Here is a 16,658-nt window from a genome sequence, read left to right on the forward strand (position 1 = left end):
GAGTATCAGTAATGGCAGAAAAACTTCCTTGGAAGCAAGTTTTGTTCACCACTACCAATCTTACCCTACAATGTGCAGCCTCAGAGGACTCTATGCTCTGCGCTGGTAATTGCCAGTAGACTAGCGCTGAACAGAATCCCAAAAGCCTGAAAATCTCTGTGCTATAGAGAACAATCATTTTCTGTTGCTTCTCAGTGCCATTACTTTGTTCAAATTATAGAAGCGGAGAATTAAAATGGGGTGTTTAAGGTCAATTTTTAAAATGTGTTAGGATTGGGTTTTTTCCAAGAGGAAAATGTGAATATTTCCTTTTCCTTGAAGAGCAAACCGAAAATATTTTGTGTGTGTGTGAGAGAGAGAGAGAGAGAGAGAGAAGAGGGGAGGGATTTAAAATTGCAATATTAAGTTAATCAATTTGGGAAGGCAGGAGTAAGAAAGTGGATTGTATTTTCTGATGCAGTGGAGGAGAATGCATGTGGGTTTTTTAAAATTTAGATTCTGTTTTGCTGCGAATGGCAACGGCTGTTGGGGCTCTGGGCTCAAATTGCAACATCATATTTGTTGTGTCACACAGTACACAGGCCAGCCTAAAGGCCAAATTCAACAGAGAGGGGGGGAAATGTTACCAGGAGGAACAATTCTTACCTTTCTTCCTCCTCTGTCCTTTCCAAGTCCAATTTATTCAATGAAATCAACAAAGATGCAGGCTTCAGGGTTCAAAGACCAGGGATGGTGTGAGCGGTGGTGATCTTGAGTCCAGGGCTTGGTCCGAAGCAGGAATCCCAAATTAGTTTTCAAAGGGATCAAAGGTCCTCTTTCTTGTACCAAGAATGGGTCTCAGAAACCCAGCTCAACATTGCTCAAGGAAGTGGTGGAGAATAATGGGGTGGAGAGGCAGCATAGACAATGAATAGCAAGAAGACAGATGTTGGAAAGCAGGCAAGTTAAACCAAAATAAAAGGAAAATAACATTTAAGCGAAAGGCTCATTACGAGTGGAACATTGTGGCATTCCCCCCCATGAATGTTGCTTTCCCAGTTCTCCGGGATTGGGTTTTCTTTTAATGCTAACAACTTGATATTTACTTTCCATTTAAATTTGTGATGCTGCTATAAATTATCAACCAGGCTCTTGTTCCCTTTGAGTTTATAACTAACTACCTGGGTTACTTATTGTTCAGGTAACAAAAGGGAGGTGAGAAGCCCTTAAAAAACGGGACCTCAGAAGCCCAGCGAAAAGGGAAGCTTGAACTGGTGCTGGGAAAAGGGTCAGAGAAGGATAATAAGGGGCACCAGTGTCAGCCGGCCGAGGCCTAGCGGGTGGGAAGCAGCCTGCGAGACAGTGAACAGTGAACAGGACCACTTTGAACTGCGCTATCAAAGAACGAGCTAGTTCAAGCTTCGATCGTTTGAAAGAAGCTCAGGATTTCCCTTAACTCCATGGTTTTTGTTTTTTTAAAAATTGTTCCGCTGCTTTTTGAGGAACTTCCTCCACAAAGCAGCTTCACAATCTCCTCTGAAAAAACCCCCAACTCCACTGAACAACAAAATATAAAAATGCAAAATATAGGAGCATAATAAATCAGCAATATGGAGTGGAGCACAGGAGTACAATACAAAACTATTCAACTCTTTATTATCGTCAATGACCAGTATTCATAGAATACAAAATGTAAAGCATGAGTGGGGAGTGCTCTGGTGCTCAAATCCTGCTTGAGGGTTCCTCACTGGAGCATCTTGTTGGTCACTTTGAGACCAGGACTTTAGTGAGGCCTCTTTGGCCTGATCCAGGAATAGGATAGGAATAGAATAGGAATGAGATTAAGGTATGGAAAGAGGGCGGATGGATGCCATAACGTTCTAAAGAGGTTGACTCAAGAATCTCCATGTTGTGCATACAACTTAATAGCTACAGTGGTACCTTGGTTCTCAAACTTAATCAGATCCGGACATCCGTTCCAAAACCAAGGCGTTCCAAAACCAAGGCGTGCTTTCCCATGGAAAGCGATGCAAAATGGATTAATCCATTCCAGACTTTTAAAAAGAACCCCTAAAACAGCAATTTAACATGAATTTTACTATCTAACAAGACCATTGTTCCATAAAATGAAAGCAATAATCAATGTACTGTACTATAAAATAAATAAGACAGTACAGTGGTATCTCAGGTTACATACGCTTCAGGTTACATACGCTTCAGGTTACAGACTCTGCTAACCCAGAAATAGTACCTCGGGTTAAGAACTTTGCTTCAGGATGAGAATAGAAATCGTGCTCTGGTGGCGCGGCAGCAGCAGGAGGCCCCATTAGCTAAGGTGGTACCTCCGGTTAAGAACAGTTTCAGGTTAAAAACAGACCTCCGGAATGAATTAAGTACTTAACCCAAGGTACCACTGTATTGTAGATGATACCTGCACTGATGATAGTCATTGTTTGGATGGGGGGGCTTTTATCCATTTCCGCAGTCACATTATCAATCAATCAGTAGCTGAACAGGGTTCCATACAGTCACAAAAACAAATTAACCAGAAAAGCCTCAACAACAAAAATGCAAAATAAATAGCAAAAACAAAAGCGCCAAACTTAATCCGTTTCAGAAGTCCATTTGACTTCTGAAATGTTCAAAAACCAAGGCACAGCTTCTGAATGGTGCAGGCAGCCTGGAAACAATAGCCAACAGCCACATCGGACATTCGGCTTCCGAAAAAACGTTTGAAAACCGGAACCCTTACTTCCGGGTTTTCGGTGTTTGAGAACCAAGGTGTTTGAGAACCAAGGTACCACTGTATATAATAATATTACTATTACAAATAATTTATTAACCACCTTCTAAACTACCATCTCAGCGCCCTTTACACATAAGATAATGAAAAACACTTTATAAACACAAAAAAGACAAATAAATTTAAAACAAGACTAAAACCCTAACAAGTAGACACTCATGGTAAAGATAATTTTATTCAGCTGGGACAGCCTGCCGCATAGAGGAGACTGAACAGCATCTTCTAGTGTTGATCCAACATCTACTACCATAAATTTAATTGGTTGATTCTCCTTGCTTCTCAGGACACATAGGGAGAAAGGACACGAAGGGTCATCTACTGTAATCCAACCACCTGTAACCCTCTTTCATGTAGTGTATGCTTTCTGTTCCTTCCAGAGAGGATCCCTGGAGGGTAGCCAAGATGGTGAAATCCTACCTACAGCAGCACAATATTCCCCAGCGGGAGGTGGTAGACACCACAGGCTTGAATCAATCCCACCTCTCCCAGCATCTCAACAAGGGCACACCCATGAAAACTCAGAAGAGGGCTGCCCTCTACACCTGGTACGTCCGCAAGCAGCGAGAGGTGGCTCAGCGTAAGTACAGCAACGAGCAGCTCTTTCCTAGCCCCAAAGCACATACCAGAACAAGGCCATTATCTACCTGCTCAACAGCAGCAGAGCCGGCCAGCGCAACATTTGCAAGGGATTCTGGGCCAATTTGCAACACTCGTGTGCCATGATGCACGCTGAATTTCCATGTCTGAAAAATGTTGCTCCTGTTAGTTGGAGAAAACATGGCCAGCAGCTTCAAATGTGCTGCGAGAAATAAATGAATTCAGTGACTAAAAGTCGCTGCCCGGGGTGTGCCTAGGGGTTGGCCAAGTTGGCCCCTGTCAAGGGTGCAGGCCCAGGGGGCACAAAAACCGTGCCTCTCCACTCCTGCTTGGAGTGACTAGGAACCTGCCAGCCAGCTCCACCGCTGCCCAGGATGGCCAGGCAAGGTGGGTAGGCTCCTCTGGTTTTCAACATTGTGCTATATCAACAGCTAAACATCACAATACACTGATATATCACCATGTCTGAAATAAGGATGGAGCTATGTAGATGCATTGGCTGGCTGCACGGTTTTTCCCACATTGTGATTTCTGCATAGCACCCACCCATATAATGATTTGCAATATATTGCCAGGTCAAAAATTACGATATCACGATATGGACTTCAAATAAATTCTGGATGATATATATCACCCAGCCCTACTGCCAAGGGTGCAAGGGATGGGGAAGCACTGATACAGGTCCTTGCCAAAGGCACATGAGAGCCTCTGGTTGCTTAGAACCCAAAGGACCCACTCCCATAGAAGAGGCTGACCACGGATCCTCTGCCTGGGCCTCTCGGTCAGCCTGCAGTCAGGATCATTCATTCATTCCTACTGCAGACCCAAAAGGAAGTCTCCCTCTATTAGATGAGGCTGCCTGTTGCATATCTAGATGAATGATCTGGCTTGGGGGAGCATCCTTCAAGCCAAACTTAGAAGATATGCAGGGAGCAACAACTTCCTGTAGGCTGGGCTTCTGTCTTTGGGGATGCTAAAAATAGTATGAACCAGGAAGTGACCTAGCCAGACAATGAGATGGGGGGGGGGGAGGGTTTCTACCCTTAACACATGCTTTTATATCTATGTTTGTATGCAGTGCTTTTTTTCTGGGGGAACACATACACTAAACATTTTGTGAATCTTTGTACTTTTGTCCATTTACTGTAATTATTTCCCCTGATTTGAACTATAAAATGGTGATTTTTCTTGAGTCAAAATTAGAGTACCCCTAAACATTTTTTAAGAAAATGAACAGTATTATTATTACTACCGTAATTATTATTATTATTATTATTATTATTATTATTATTATTATTATCAGCCTTCAACCTAAGGTCATATAACAATTTAAAATACAACATTAAAAACTGTTTAAAACAATTTAGAACCACAAGGATATGGTGGGTCAGGTGCTAAAGTCCTGGGCAAAGAGATGTGTGTTTGACCAAAAAAAAAAAAAAAGAATAACGAAGGAGGGAGTTCCACAACATAAGGGCTGCCCCAGAGATGGTTGCACCCCACCCTTTCTGTGGTTCCAGAATTCACCCATGCTGGCCAGGGCATAATGGTGGAAGATGCAATGGGAGAGGACCTGCCGACGAAGAAAGGCAGACGCAATCGCTTCAAGTGGGGCCCAGCTTCACAGCAAATCCTCTTCCAAGCCTATGAGAGGCAGAAGAATCCCAGCAAGGAGGAACGGGAAGCCTTAGTGGAGGAGTGCAACAGGTGAATGGAGGAAGGTCTCTCTTTTAAGAACGTAAGAACATCAGAAGACGCTGCTGGATCAGGCCACTGGCCCAGCTAGCCCAGCATCCTGTTCTCCTAGACGAAAAAAACTCATGCAGTACATAGCACTTATCCACAATTACCTTTTGCCCTGCTGTTTCCAGGCACAAGTCTGCGCTTAAAAGTTCCTTGTCCGAGCATGGGTTTGTTTGTTTGTTTGTTTTGCCCCAGAGTTTCCCCTGCAAAAGCCCACATTTTAGTGCTCCATTGGAGAAAAAGTCAATTCTGGTTTTTCGCAGATTGCTGTTTGCTCCGATAGAGCTTTAAAGAGTGGGTTTTCGCAGGGCAAGCACCAGAGCGGAAAGAAAGGCGCTTGAACACAGAGCTTTAAGGTGCAGACTGTGCCTGAAAAGGGCTGGTGAAAGGTGAGTGTGGATAAACCCATAGTTAAACTATGGGGATTGCTCCCTCTAAAGGCAGTGATGGCCACCAACTTTGATGGCTTTCAAAGAGGATTGGACGGATTAATTCAATGATAAGCCTATCAAGGGCTGCAAGCCACGGTGGCCATGCCCTGCCTCCATAGTCGGAGGCAGTGATGTTTCTGAATACCAGTTGTGGAAAAGCACAGGAGAGAGTGTTCCTGTGCTCAAATCCTGCTTGCTGGTTTCCCACAGGCATCTGGTTAGCCACTGTGAGAACAGGATCCTGGACTGAATGGGCCATTGACCTGATCCAGCTGGCTCTTACTTATGTTACACAAAGTAAGGGGTGAGAAGAAATGGGTGGGGGAAGTAAATTATTGGTTTTGGCTGAGCTGAAGCTAATAATTCCTTGCTCATTCTGCCCCCAGTTTAACTATTTCACCCCAAATTAGACCTAAACATATAATCAGCTATGAGGTCTAGATGAACCTCAGGACTAAAAATGCAAAAGTACAGAGAGATCTGAGCCAACTATGGTTAGACTATAATTAATGGAGGAGGCGCCAAAAGTAATTACCTGAAAGCACCTCTACAGTCAGGGACGATAGGATTCTTTTGCACCCTATACTGGGATCTTATGAAATGCTTCATAGCTCTGGGGCTGTCAGCTGTGTGCTCCTCACACCTTTAAAATACACCCAAAGCACATTTTTCCCTCCTCAAATTATTCTGGACATGGTGGTTCACTCTTCACCAAGTTACAATTCGAAGCAAGAACTCTTAACAAACTACAGGGCTCAGAATCCTTTGAGAAAGCTGAAATATCGCCCCAGATTTCATTCCATGATTTTCCAGGGAAGCGGGAACAGACTTATTTTCCTAACATGGAAAGGCGTGCTAAACGTCCACTAGGTTCTGCTAGATTTCTGAAAGTGGCCTTTATGGCAAGTGAAGGGTCACATTAAAGGAGAAAACTCTCGGGGAAGAAAACATTGGGGGAATGGAACAAAACACATTCCCACAGGAGGCAGTGATGGCCTCCAATAGGGATGGCTTTAAAAGAGGATTGGACAGATTCATGGAGGAGATTCACTGTGAGAAGAGGATGTTGGTCTAGATGGGCCACTGGTCTGGTCCAGCAGAGCTTTTCTTATGTTCTTCATGCAGTTCATATATCTTTGGAAATGGTGCAACAGACACACCACTCCTTTGATTTGAAGGGGTTCCCTTCGGAGAAATGGCTTCGCCTTAACACAAGCCCCGCCCCCAACCTGACAAATCCATGGCCTTTCTCGGCAGGGCAGAGTGCATCCAGCGCGGTGTCTCCCCTTCCCAGGCCCAGGGTCTGGGCTCTAACCTGGTGACTGAGGTGAGAGTTTACAACTGGTTTGCCAACCGCCGGAAGGAGGAGGCTTTCCGGCACAAGCTCGCCATGGACAGCTACAGTGGGCCACAGCCCGGATCTGTGCCCACCTTGGGCTCTTCCTCGCTCCAGTCAGCAACGCCCCTCTCACCAAGCAAGGTCCATGGTGAGTGTCAGGCACTATTTATTTATTTGAAATCTCTCCCCATCCACGCAGCTCTTAGACTTCAGCCAAAATGGCTCCCAGAGTCGCTTACGGATCAATCCCCACCACCACCATCAGTTCCTGCCCTCCAGTTTAGAATCTAAAGGACACAGCCCAAAAGGAAAGAGCGAGGAGGAGGGAGGGAGGATGGGGAAAAAGCAAAGTCCAGGACACGTTGCTACAAGTTACAGTGCACACAATGGCCAGTTGCAATGGAAGCATTTCAGATCTTTCTTTCTTTCTTTCTTTCTTTCTTTCTTTCTTTCTTTCTTTCTTGTCCATCTGGCTGGGTTTCCCTAGCCACTCTGGGCGGCTTGCAACAAAATATTAAAAATACAATAAAACATCAAACATTAAAAACTTCCCTAAACAGGGCTGCCTTCAGATGTCTTCTAAAAGTCAGATAGTTGCTTATTTCCTTGACATGTGATGGGAGGGCGTTCCACAGGGCGGGCGCCACTACCAAGAAGGCCCTCTGCCTGGTTCCCTGTAACCTCGCTTCTTGCAGTGAGGGAACTGCCAGAAGGCCTCGGAGCTGGGCCTCCATGTCCCAGCTGAACGATGGGGGTGGAGACGCTCGTTCGGGTAAAGCCAGATGGATTGGCTGCTGCTGGGTGACAGTTGAGGAAGAGGCCATGACATGTGTTCTCTCAGCAGAACCAGTGGAGGAAGAAATTAATGGTTTAAATGAACTGCCTCACTCTGCCTAAGGGTAGGGCCGGCCCTGTCTGAGGTCAGAGCTAAGCGTCCTCAGCTTAAGCACAAATTACTAAGAATTATCTCCCCCTTCTTTTGTTTGTTTATAGAACAATCCCCTTTGCAGCAGCAACAGCAGCAGCAGCAGCAACAACAACTCTCCTTTTCCGACTCTGGCATGAGGTACAACCAGCAGCCCGTCAGTGAGACAGATTCCTCAGACGGCAACCAGCACGGGGGAAGCAATTCCATTGTGACCACCCAGACCATCTTGCACCATGCTTCTTCCCCTGGCCTGTGCTCAGTTAGTTCTGCAGGAGATGCAAAGCTGGTGAGTCAAGCACTGCCTGGGTTCGTTGGCACCACCTACTGTTGGGCTCCCTGCCTTGCGCCCTATTAGTCCCAAAGGGGAACTAGCCTCCACTGGACGGTTGGGAGCCATTTTGTTGCTGCTCTTGTGGAACAACTGGGGACCAGAAATCCTTGCAGGTCTCCTGAAAGTCATCCAGAAATCTGCCAGTGGTTCTGCTTACTGCCAAGCTTCCCAATAAATGCAATTAATATCACACTACTTCTAAGCTATCCCAAATGTATATCCCACAATCCTGTCTCAAAAAGCATGTTGATATTCTTCCCTATTTCTCCTAGGCACAGATCTCCGCTCCTGGGGGCTCTCTCCCCCCAGTTAGCACCCTGACAGCCCTGCACAGCCTAGAGCAGAACCACGCCCTGAGCCAGCAAACCCAGAACCTCATCATGGCATCACTCCCAGGCGTCATGGCAATTGGGCCGGGAGACACGTCTTCGCTCACACCAGCCTTCACCAACACAGGGGCCTCCACTCTGGTCATCGGTAAGTGAGGAGAGACACAGGTAAGGCATGCCGTTTGCATACAGTAGCAAACAAGTAGCTTTCTAGTCCTCGTTGTGCAGCAAGACTGATTAGTACTGAGTTGAATAGGATCCAAATTGCAACAGACTGATTGGTCCTAGAACAATAGGATTCAGAATACAGCAGTCTGATTGGTCCTAGAACAATAGGATTCAGAATGCAGCAGTCTGATTGGTCCTAGAACAATAGGATCCAGAATGCAGCAGTCTGATTGGTCTGCAGGTGCCACCCAATCGAACTCCAGGTGGAAGTGAATCCGCAATCTGATTGGCCTACAGGAGAATCCCGGAATTAGCCAATCACGTGGGGCCCATAGTGTAAATAATGTATATAAAGCAGACATTTCGGGGGAACTTCCATTCCTCCTCACTACTATGAGCTGAATAAAGAGCATGAAATGCACACTCGGAGTATATTTCAAAGACCCACTGAAGTAAAGCTGCAGAATAGTGCCAGGATTCTTCAAGACGACAAACACTGGTTCTTGCTTTCCACCGCTGTAAATTTCCTGCAAAAAAATGGAGACTTTGCTCCCTGGCTGGCTGGAACTAGCTGGTGTTTTTTGGGGAAAAAAGTGAACCACTAAAGATGCTCTTTCCTGTCTTCCAGGCTTGGCCTCTACCCAGCCCCAGAGTGTCCCAGTGATCAACAACATGGGCAGCAGCCTCACCACCCTGCAGCCAGTCCAGTTCTCCCAGCAGCTGCACCCATCGTACCAGCAGCCCATCATGCAACAGGTCCAGGGCCATCTCAACCAGAGCCCTTTCATGGCCACCATGGCCCAGATCCAGGCACCTCACGGTAGGTTGGGGAGCCAGCAAGGCAGGGAGGGAGGCTCCCTGGAATTGTGGGCCAAGGACTCACGGCAGGCCTTGTTCAACTCGATGCGGATACTTTGGACTCCATTTCCCATCATCTCCAGCTAGTCAGCACAGCTGTGTTCTCATCATACAGCTGTGTTGGGTGGGGCTGATGGGACTTGTAGTCCAAAGCACTTGCAGGACATCACATTGTGGGAGAAAAGGCAAATGCAGAGAGGATGAACCTACCCTTGGCTACTAGACTTGGCAGCTAAACTGAGCCTCCATGGGCAGTGGCAGTCTGCCTCCGAATATCAGATGCTGCAGCGTTTGGATGGAAGGAAATGGAGAGGCTCCTATAAGCCACACAGAGCTTTGCAAAGGAAGATCAGGCTGCCCATTTTAAAAGGAACACATGGATTGTGAGGAAAGCGTAGCTAATTGCCCCTGCCTTGTTTTATTATGATTTTTGTTTACATTTATTCCCCACCTTTCCTTCAAGGAGCACAATGTGGTGTACGCAGTTCTCTTCCTCGTTTATCCTCACAACAATCTTGTGAGGTAGGTTAGGCTGAGTGTCGGTGACTGGCCTAAGGTTACCCAGTGAGCTTCGTGGCTGAGTGGGGATTTGAATCCAGCTCTCCCAGGTCCTAGTCTGTTACTATAACCGCAACACCAACTGGGCCTCCCTTCTTCCACCTCCTCTTAACCCCTCCCTTCCTTCCCCTGGTTGCCTTCTAAAATAACACCCTCCTCCTTTTTCTGTCAGCCCTAGGAGGACAACCTCAGAAGAAGAAGCTGTGGTGGTGGTAGAGAGAGGGAACCTACCCTACAGGGTTGTTGTTCAGGATGAAACGAGAAGGGCTCCCTTACTATGAGCACTGAGCTTTTTGGACGAAGGAGAGCAGGGTACAAAGGATGATTGAAAAGTAAATAAGTGATAATGGTCACCCTAGAGATGCTTGGAAGCCAGAGTTAACTCCATGGTTCCCTTCTCCCTCAAGAGTCCTCCATACAACCTCTATTCTCATGCCTTTTTGGTCCCCTAGCTCTCTACGGCCACAAACCAGAGATGGCTCAGTACGCCCACACTGGGCTGCTGCCGCAGACCATGGTGATCACAGACACAGCCAACCTCAGCGCCTTGGCCAGCCTGACGCCAACCAAGCAGGTAAGATTGGTTGATGGGGAAGCCAGGAAAGATGCCCTGAAATCCGAACTCATCCAACCTCTGTTTAAACATCTCCAAGGAAGGAGAGTCCACCACCTTCTGAGGCAGTCTGCTTCACTGCTGGACAGCATTTACCATCAGAAAATTCTTCCTAATATGTAGCCGGAATCTCCTTGTCCTTTGAATCTGTCAGTTCAGCCATCCATCGTGCGCTACCCTCTGGAGCAGGCTAAACATACCCAGTTCCCTTAACCGTTCCTCATAAGGCTCTGTTTCCAGACCCTTGATCATCTTGGCTGCCCTTCTCTGCACACTTTCCAGCTTGTTGATATTCTTCTATTCAATCAATATAATAATTTTAATTTTAATAATTTTAATTTTAATTTTAATTTTAATTTTAATTTTAATTTTTTAATTTTTTAATTTTTTAATTTTTTAATTTTTTAATTTTTTAATTTTTTAATTTTAATTTTAATTTTAATTTTAATTTTAATTTTAATTTTAATTTTAATTTTAATTTTAATTTTAATTTTAATTTTAATTTTAATTTTGTCTGAAATTCCCAAAACCAGCAGTTTCCAGATTTCTTATTGTGTTGTTAATCTCTCTCTCCCTCCCACATTTTACAGGTGTTCACATCAGACTCTGAGGCACACACAGAGTCTGGGATGCACACGCCCCCTGTGCAAGCTTCCACCATACACTTACAGAACCAGGATGCCACCATCCAGCACCTCCAGCCCAGCCATCGACTCACCTCTAGCCCTGCTGGTAGGTGGGGGTGGGGAGCCCTGTTTTGAAGAATACGCAACTGAAGCTCCTGCCAGCATTGAGGGCTTTCCATTCTTTGGTAGAGCAAGGGGATTTCATAAACATTGCGTCCTCAAGACAGTAACTTGCAGTGTTTATTGGTTAGTGTTGGGGCAGCCCATGTGGACTACGACCCCCATCAGCCCAATCAATATGGCCATTCATCAGGGATGATGGGAGCTGTAGTCCACTTCTGATTGGCTATACCTGGAGTTTCTCCAAGCTGTCTCCCCTCAATCTGATGCCTGCCCAGATGTTTTGGACTGCAACTCCCATCAGCCCCAGCCACCACATCTGTGCTGTGGGAATACAAAGAACCACCTTATAGGTTGGCCCATTGAGCTCAGTATTGCCTACACTGACTCGCAGCTGCTCTCTCTTCAGCTCCAGTATCATATAGTTGCACTGGCCTGGCCCAATGGGAGTGGGGAAGGTTAAACTAAGCACTGCAACCCTAAAATGCTTGGGGGGGGTGTGCATGTGTGTATATTCCCTTTTGCGGGTGTAGAAGCTGAAGGAAGGCCTGTAGCTCAGTGTCAGAGTGCCTGCTTTGCATACAGATGATGGCTGGTTCAATCCCCAGTATCTTCCAGTAGGGCTTGGAACAACCCCTACCTGAAATACGTTGCTGCTGGCTAGTGTTGACCCTGCTGAGCTAACTGGACCAATGGTCCATCACAGTGTAAGCCAGCCTATGTTCCTAAGGAAACGCAGTGTAAGGTAGTCTCTATGGGAGTATATTGTACAGTGGTGCCCCACAAGATGAATGCCTCGCAAGATGAAAAACCCGCTAGACGAAAGGGTTTTCCGTTTTTCGATGCACTTCGCAAGACGAATTTCCCTATGGGCTTGCTTCGCAAGACGAAAACGTCTTGCGAGTCTTGCGATTTTTTTCGCTCCCCCCCCCTTTTCTAAGCCGCTAAGCCGCTAATAGCCTTTTAGCTGCTAAGCCTTTAATAGCCGCTAAGCCGCTAAACCGCTAATAGCGCTAATCCGCTAAGCAGGTTGCTTCACAAGATGAAAAAACTGCTAGACGAAGAGACTTGCGGAACGGATTATTTTCGTCTTGCGAGGCACCACTGTATTTAATTATGGGGTATCAGAGTTTTTAGGGGGCTAACCAGGCTGGGATAGCTGGGATAGCAGGCTTGTTGGTTTTTGAATGTCTGATGTAGGTTTTTTCAATTTCGTTGTTCTGTATGGGACAATGACAATATTAAGTTTATTGTATTATCATATCGTATCGAGTGGTGATCTCTCCCTGCTTACACTCACGTGTGCTTATGGGTATTTTCCCCTCCCCTCTTCTCCTTTCCTTCCAAACAGTCTCCTCCAGTAGCCTGGTGCTCTACCAGAGCTCCGACTCCTCCAACAGCCACAGCCACTTGCTGCCGCCCACTCATGGTGTGATAGAGACTTTTATCTCCACCCAGATGGCCTCTTCCACTCAGTAGCCTGATGACCACCCAAGGACCCAAAGTGCAGAGAAGCCTCATTTGCAGCTGCCACCACCCGCTGATGTCTGCCTGCCTGCCTGCCTAGGATGGAGGGGGCAGCCAGCCAAGGGGCCTTTTTTCTCATCCAGGACGTTGTGCACACACACACCCTTGTTCCACAACCCCAACCCTCCTCAAGAGGTGAAAATATGTGCACAAGGAATGGAACGGACTTTTTCAAAGGTGGTGGACTCTCCTTTGTTAGAGGTTGAATAGCCATCTGTCAGGGATTCTTTAGCCATGATTCTTAGGTTGAACTAGATTAGCCTCCTCTCAAACTCAACTGTTTTATGAATGCCAAGAGGAACTTTGTGTCTTTTCAAACAAGAGAGGAACGGCTGGCTGGCCCATGCTCTTTGACTGCCTTCAGGACAGGACTGCAATAGAAGCCGCAGCCCAGCTTAGACCAGGCAAGAGCCAGCCAGCCCTGCAGGCAGAAGCAAGGAGGGCTGGGCTCCAGCGGCAGCGAGAGACATGTGTCCTATACATTTCTGCCGACAGGTTGAAGCTTCAGGCAGACCCTGCGCAGGTAGGCGCATCTCGGTGCAAAATGAGAAAGAAAATCATCCTCTTACTCATTGTTCCTGCCGATCATCAAGATACAAGCTTGCCTGGGGTCAAGCAAATGCCCTTGAGGAGGAAACTCAGGAGCTCAGCCAGGCCACGAAGCCAACGGGTCAGAGCCAGAGACTCTATAACATCTCCTGCTCATCGGCGTGAGAAAATAGGACTTTGGCTCTTGGCAGCCACAGATCGCCTTACAGGAGCCACGTGTGACACCTTTGCAGGAAAAGGGAGGGAAAAGAGAGGCCCAGCTTCAGCTGTGATTTCTGCAATGTCGGACTAGATGAACTTGCTCTAAAGTAGTCTTTAATAGGAATAACATATGATACAGGAAGCATTTTCAGAAGCTCAATTTTGGGTGTGGCAAGAAGCAAAGGCGCATGGGGCAGCGGAAGTGCCTCTTACTTTTTTGTGATAGGTTAACATTTCAGCCACAAACAGAAGTCCCTCCAACCAGCAAATCAAGGGCCTTTAGTGCAATTCAGAGACACATTCCAGCCAGGCAAAAACCACTTAAGGGCACTGAGCAAGGCCAGTAAGGAATGTGACCGGACAAGAATCATGAGGGCCAGAAAGAGGAGGTGGGAAGTCCGCTTTCCCCTGTCCCTGCTACTGAACGATGCATTCGTACAGGCAAGCTGTGAAACCCATAACATGCGGTTCAGGTGCAGAATCTGGTAATGCGCACTGCATTCTAAGAACCTCACTTTGCTCTTACAAAACAAGCAAACCAAGTTGCCAGTCCTCATGGTAGCTAGAAAAAAACAACGCCCAAAGCAAAGCCAAATATTGTGTGAGCAAGCTTCCAATAGTTTAAGCTTCCAATAGTCAGGGAGTAGGTCTTCACACATGGAAACCTCGACCTCCCCCAGTTATCTCCACAGCAAGCCCCCCTACACCCTAACCCAGTGTTTCCCCAGCTGTTGTTGGACTATAGCTTCCATCATCCCTGACCACTGGTCCTGCTAGCTAGGGATGATGGGAATTGTAGTCCAACAACAGCTGGGGACCTAAGTTTGAGAAACGTTGCCTAACCCGAAGAATCCCTAGCCTCCTTTCCTAGCCTACATAGAACCTCATTTGCGGCATTAACTGTCCAACACACCCTGATAAAGACACTTAAAATGCATAATTTGCACCAGAATCAGAACCTCTCACCATGAGACATTACTTTTTTAAGTACAGGATTTCAGTTCCTCCCCCCGCACCCTAGTAGCTCTCATCATTCCTTAGTGTGAAAAGCGCTCAGGAGAGAGAGAGAGAGACGCATCATTGGCCCAGCAAGAGGAGAAGATCTGAAATGCGAGCATTTCTTCCTGTCCTAAATCATGCCAGCTGCAAAATTGGCATAATTCAATTTTCCTCCCTGTATAATTTCTTGGGTGGGGGGATGGCACCCGTTGGGCTCTGTGATGATGACTGATTTCTCAAGTGCCATGCCAGAGCAGATAAAGCCCTTTTTGGTGGCTAAAATGAAACCAAAACATGCCACAGCTGAGGAGGTGGGGGTGGGGAAAGAAGTGAAATCAGTAGTATTCAAGCACTGTAAAGAGAAGGGGAAAACAGCACCCAATGATACCCACCCAATAACTCCCGGGACCTTTAAACCATCACCCTGCTTATTTGGAGTCTCAATAAAGCAAGCATCACTGCCCAAAGTGTTTGCTGTTCCACACAGTGCCAGAGGCCTCTTCCAGCCATCAATTGCCAGTTTGGCTCTATCTTGTAAATATATTTAAATTGTCAGCAAATCAAACAGAGGGTGGGGCAGGGATTGTTATGTATAAGACTACTGTGTCATGCTGCCTGTTTATAAAGCTAAGCAAAGCTGTGGCTCAATGGACTTTTAATAGTTCCCTCCCCGCAAAAAAGTGCAAGTATAATCAAGGTCTGGTAAGATCCTTGCCCAGAGTTCCATGCCTAAGGAAGATGGAGACAAAATGTTTGCCAGTTGCCAAGAGACAGAGAGGAGCCATATTTTAGCATTGCATCTTTTTTCTTTTTTCGGATTCTTAGCAAACCTGGTGCCCTCCAGATCTCCTTGGACTACATATTCCATGAGCCCCACCCAGCACAACCATATTATTTATTTATTTCCAGCACTTTTTCACCCCACCGTATAGCCAAAGCGGCTCTCAGAGAAGCTTAAAGGTAAAGGGACCCCTGACCATTAGGTCCAGTCGTGACCGACTCTGGGGTTGCGGCGCTCATCTCGCTTTATTGGCCAAGGGAGCCAGCGTACAGCTTCCAGGTCATGTGGCCAGCATGACTAAGCCGCTTCTGGTGAACCAGAGCAGCGCATGGAAACACCGTTTAACTTCCCGCCAGAGCAGTACCTATTTATCTACTTGCACTTTGACATGCTTTCGAACTGCTAGGTTGGCAGGAGCAGGGATCAAGCAATGGGAGCTCACCCCGTCACGGGGATTCGAACCGCTGACCTTCTGATCAGCAAGTCCTAGGCTCTGTGGTTTAACCCACAGCACCACCCACATCCCTCTCAGAGAAGCTTACACTCAATCAAAACAAGACTGTCCCTACCCTCAGGCTTACCATCTAAAAAACACAACACTCCAGGGAAAAGGGACAGGGAAGATAGGGTGATCTTTGCCTGGTGGAGCTGGAAATTCTGGGGTTCCATTCCCCCACACACACTCAAACAGCACTATGGAGGAGATCACTGGTTTGCAGGACTGCTTCAGGAGAACCCATGAGTGTCTAAAACGACTCTCCAGTGATGTGCCCAAGCCAGGAATTTACTTGGCACAGCTGCGGGGAGGGGCGGGGGTCCTGTGTCTACTCCTATTACTTCACTGCATTTGAGGCTGAAGACCAGCAGGAAACCACTTTAGTTCCACTTGAGGGAACCTGGTGCCTGGGGAGAAGATCCTGGGAGAGGCTGTCACCCTGTTTTCCTTGGCAATCCTCCTGCACTTTTAACATCAGACAGGATGCAGAGATTAAGTAAGAAACGGGGGAGGTCAGAACTCCCTCATGTGAGGGGTATTTTATTGTCTTTTGGTTTTGCCTGCTGTGCTGCAGCTACAATAGGAAGCTGATGTTTGAGACGGAAGAATCAGATGAAAAGGTTGACGCCTCCTACTGGAGCCACCGCTCATTTCCTCTATCAGTGCCCATCAACTGGACTGC

At 46.8% G+C, this 16,658-nt stretch overlaps 1 protein-coding gene across 3 annotated transcripts in view; it reads left to right on the forward strand.

Annotated features, from left to right (window-relative positions):
• HNF1A (HNF1 homeobox A) overlaps positions 1 to 15,340 on the forward strand; it is a 215,194-nt gene extending 199,854 nt beyond the window's left edge. For all 3 annotated transcript variants that reach the window (XM_083590166.1, XM_083590167.1, XM_083590168.1), the window contains 9 exons: positions 3,160 to 3,359; positions 4,900 to 5,086; positions 6,811 to 7,040; positions 7,886 to 8,106; positions 8,430 to 8,628; positions 9,277 to 9,468; positions 10,517 to 10,638; positions 11,268 to 11,409; positions 12,775 to 15,340. In XM_083590166.1, coding sequence (XP_083446292.1) covers positions 3,160 to 3,359; positions 4,900 to 5,086; positions 6,811 to 7,040; positions 7,886 to 8,106; positions 8,430 to 8,628; positions 9,277 to 9,468; positions 10,517 to 10,638; positions 11,268 to 11,409; positions 12,775 to 12,902 — 1,621 coding nt within the window. In that variant the 3' untranslated portion in view covers positions 12,903 to 15,340. The remainder of the gene's footprint in view (positions 1 to 3,159; positions 3,360 to 4,899; positions 5,087 to 6,810; positions 7,041 to 7,885; positions 8,107 to 8,429; positions 8,629 to 9,276; positions 9,469 to 10,516; positions 10,639 to 11,267; positions 11,410 to 12,774) is intronic.
• Positions 15,341 to 16,658: the final 1,318 nt, after the last annotated feature.

The sequence above is a fragment of the Podarcis filfolensis genome (assembly GCF_964270895.1).
Source record: "Podarcis filfolensis genome assembly, chromosome: 16".
NCBI lineage: Eukaryota > Metazoa > Chordata > Lepidosauria > Squamata > Lacertidae > Podarcis > Podarcis filfolensis.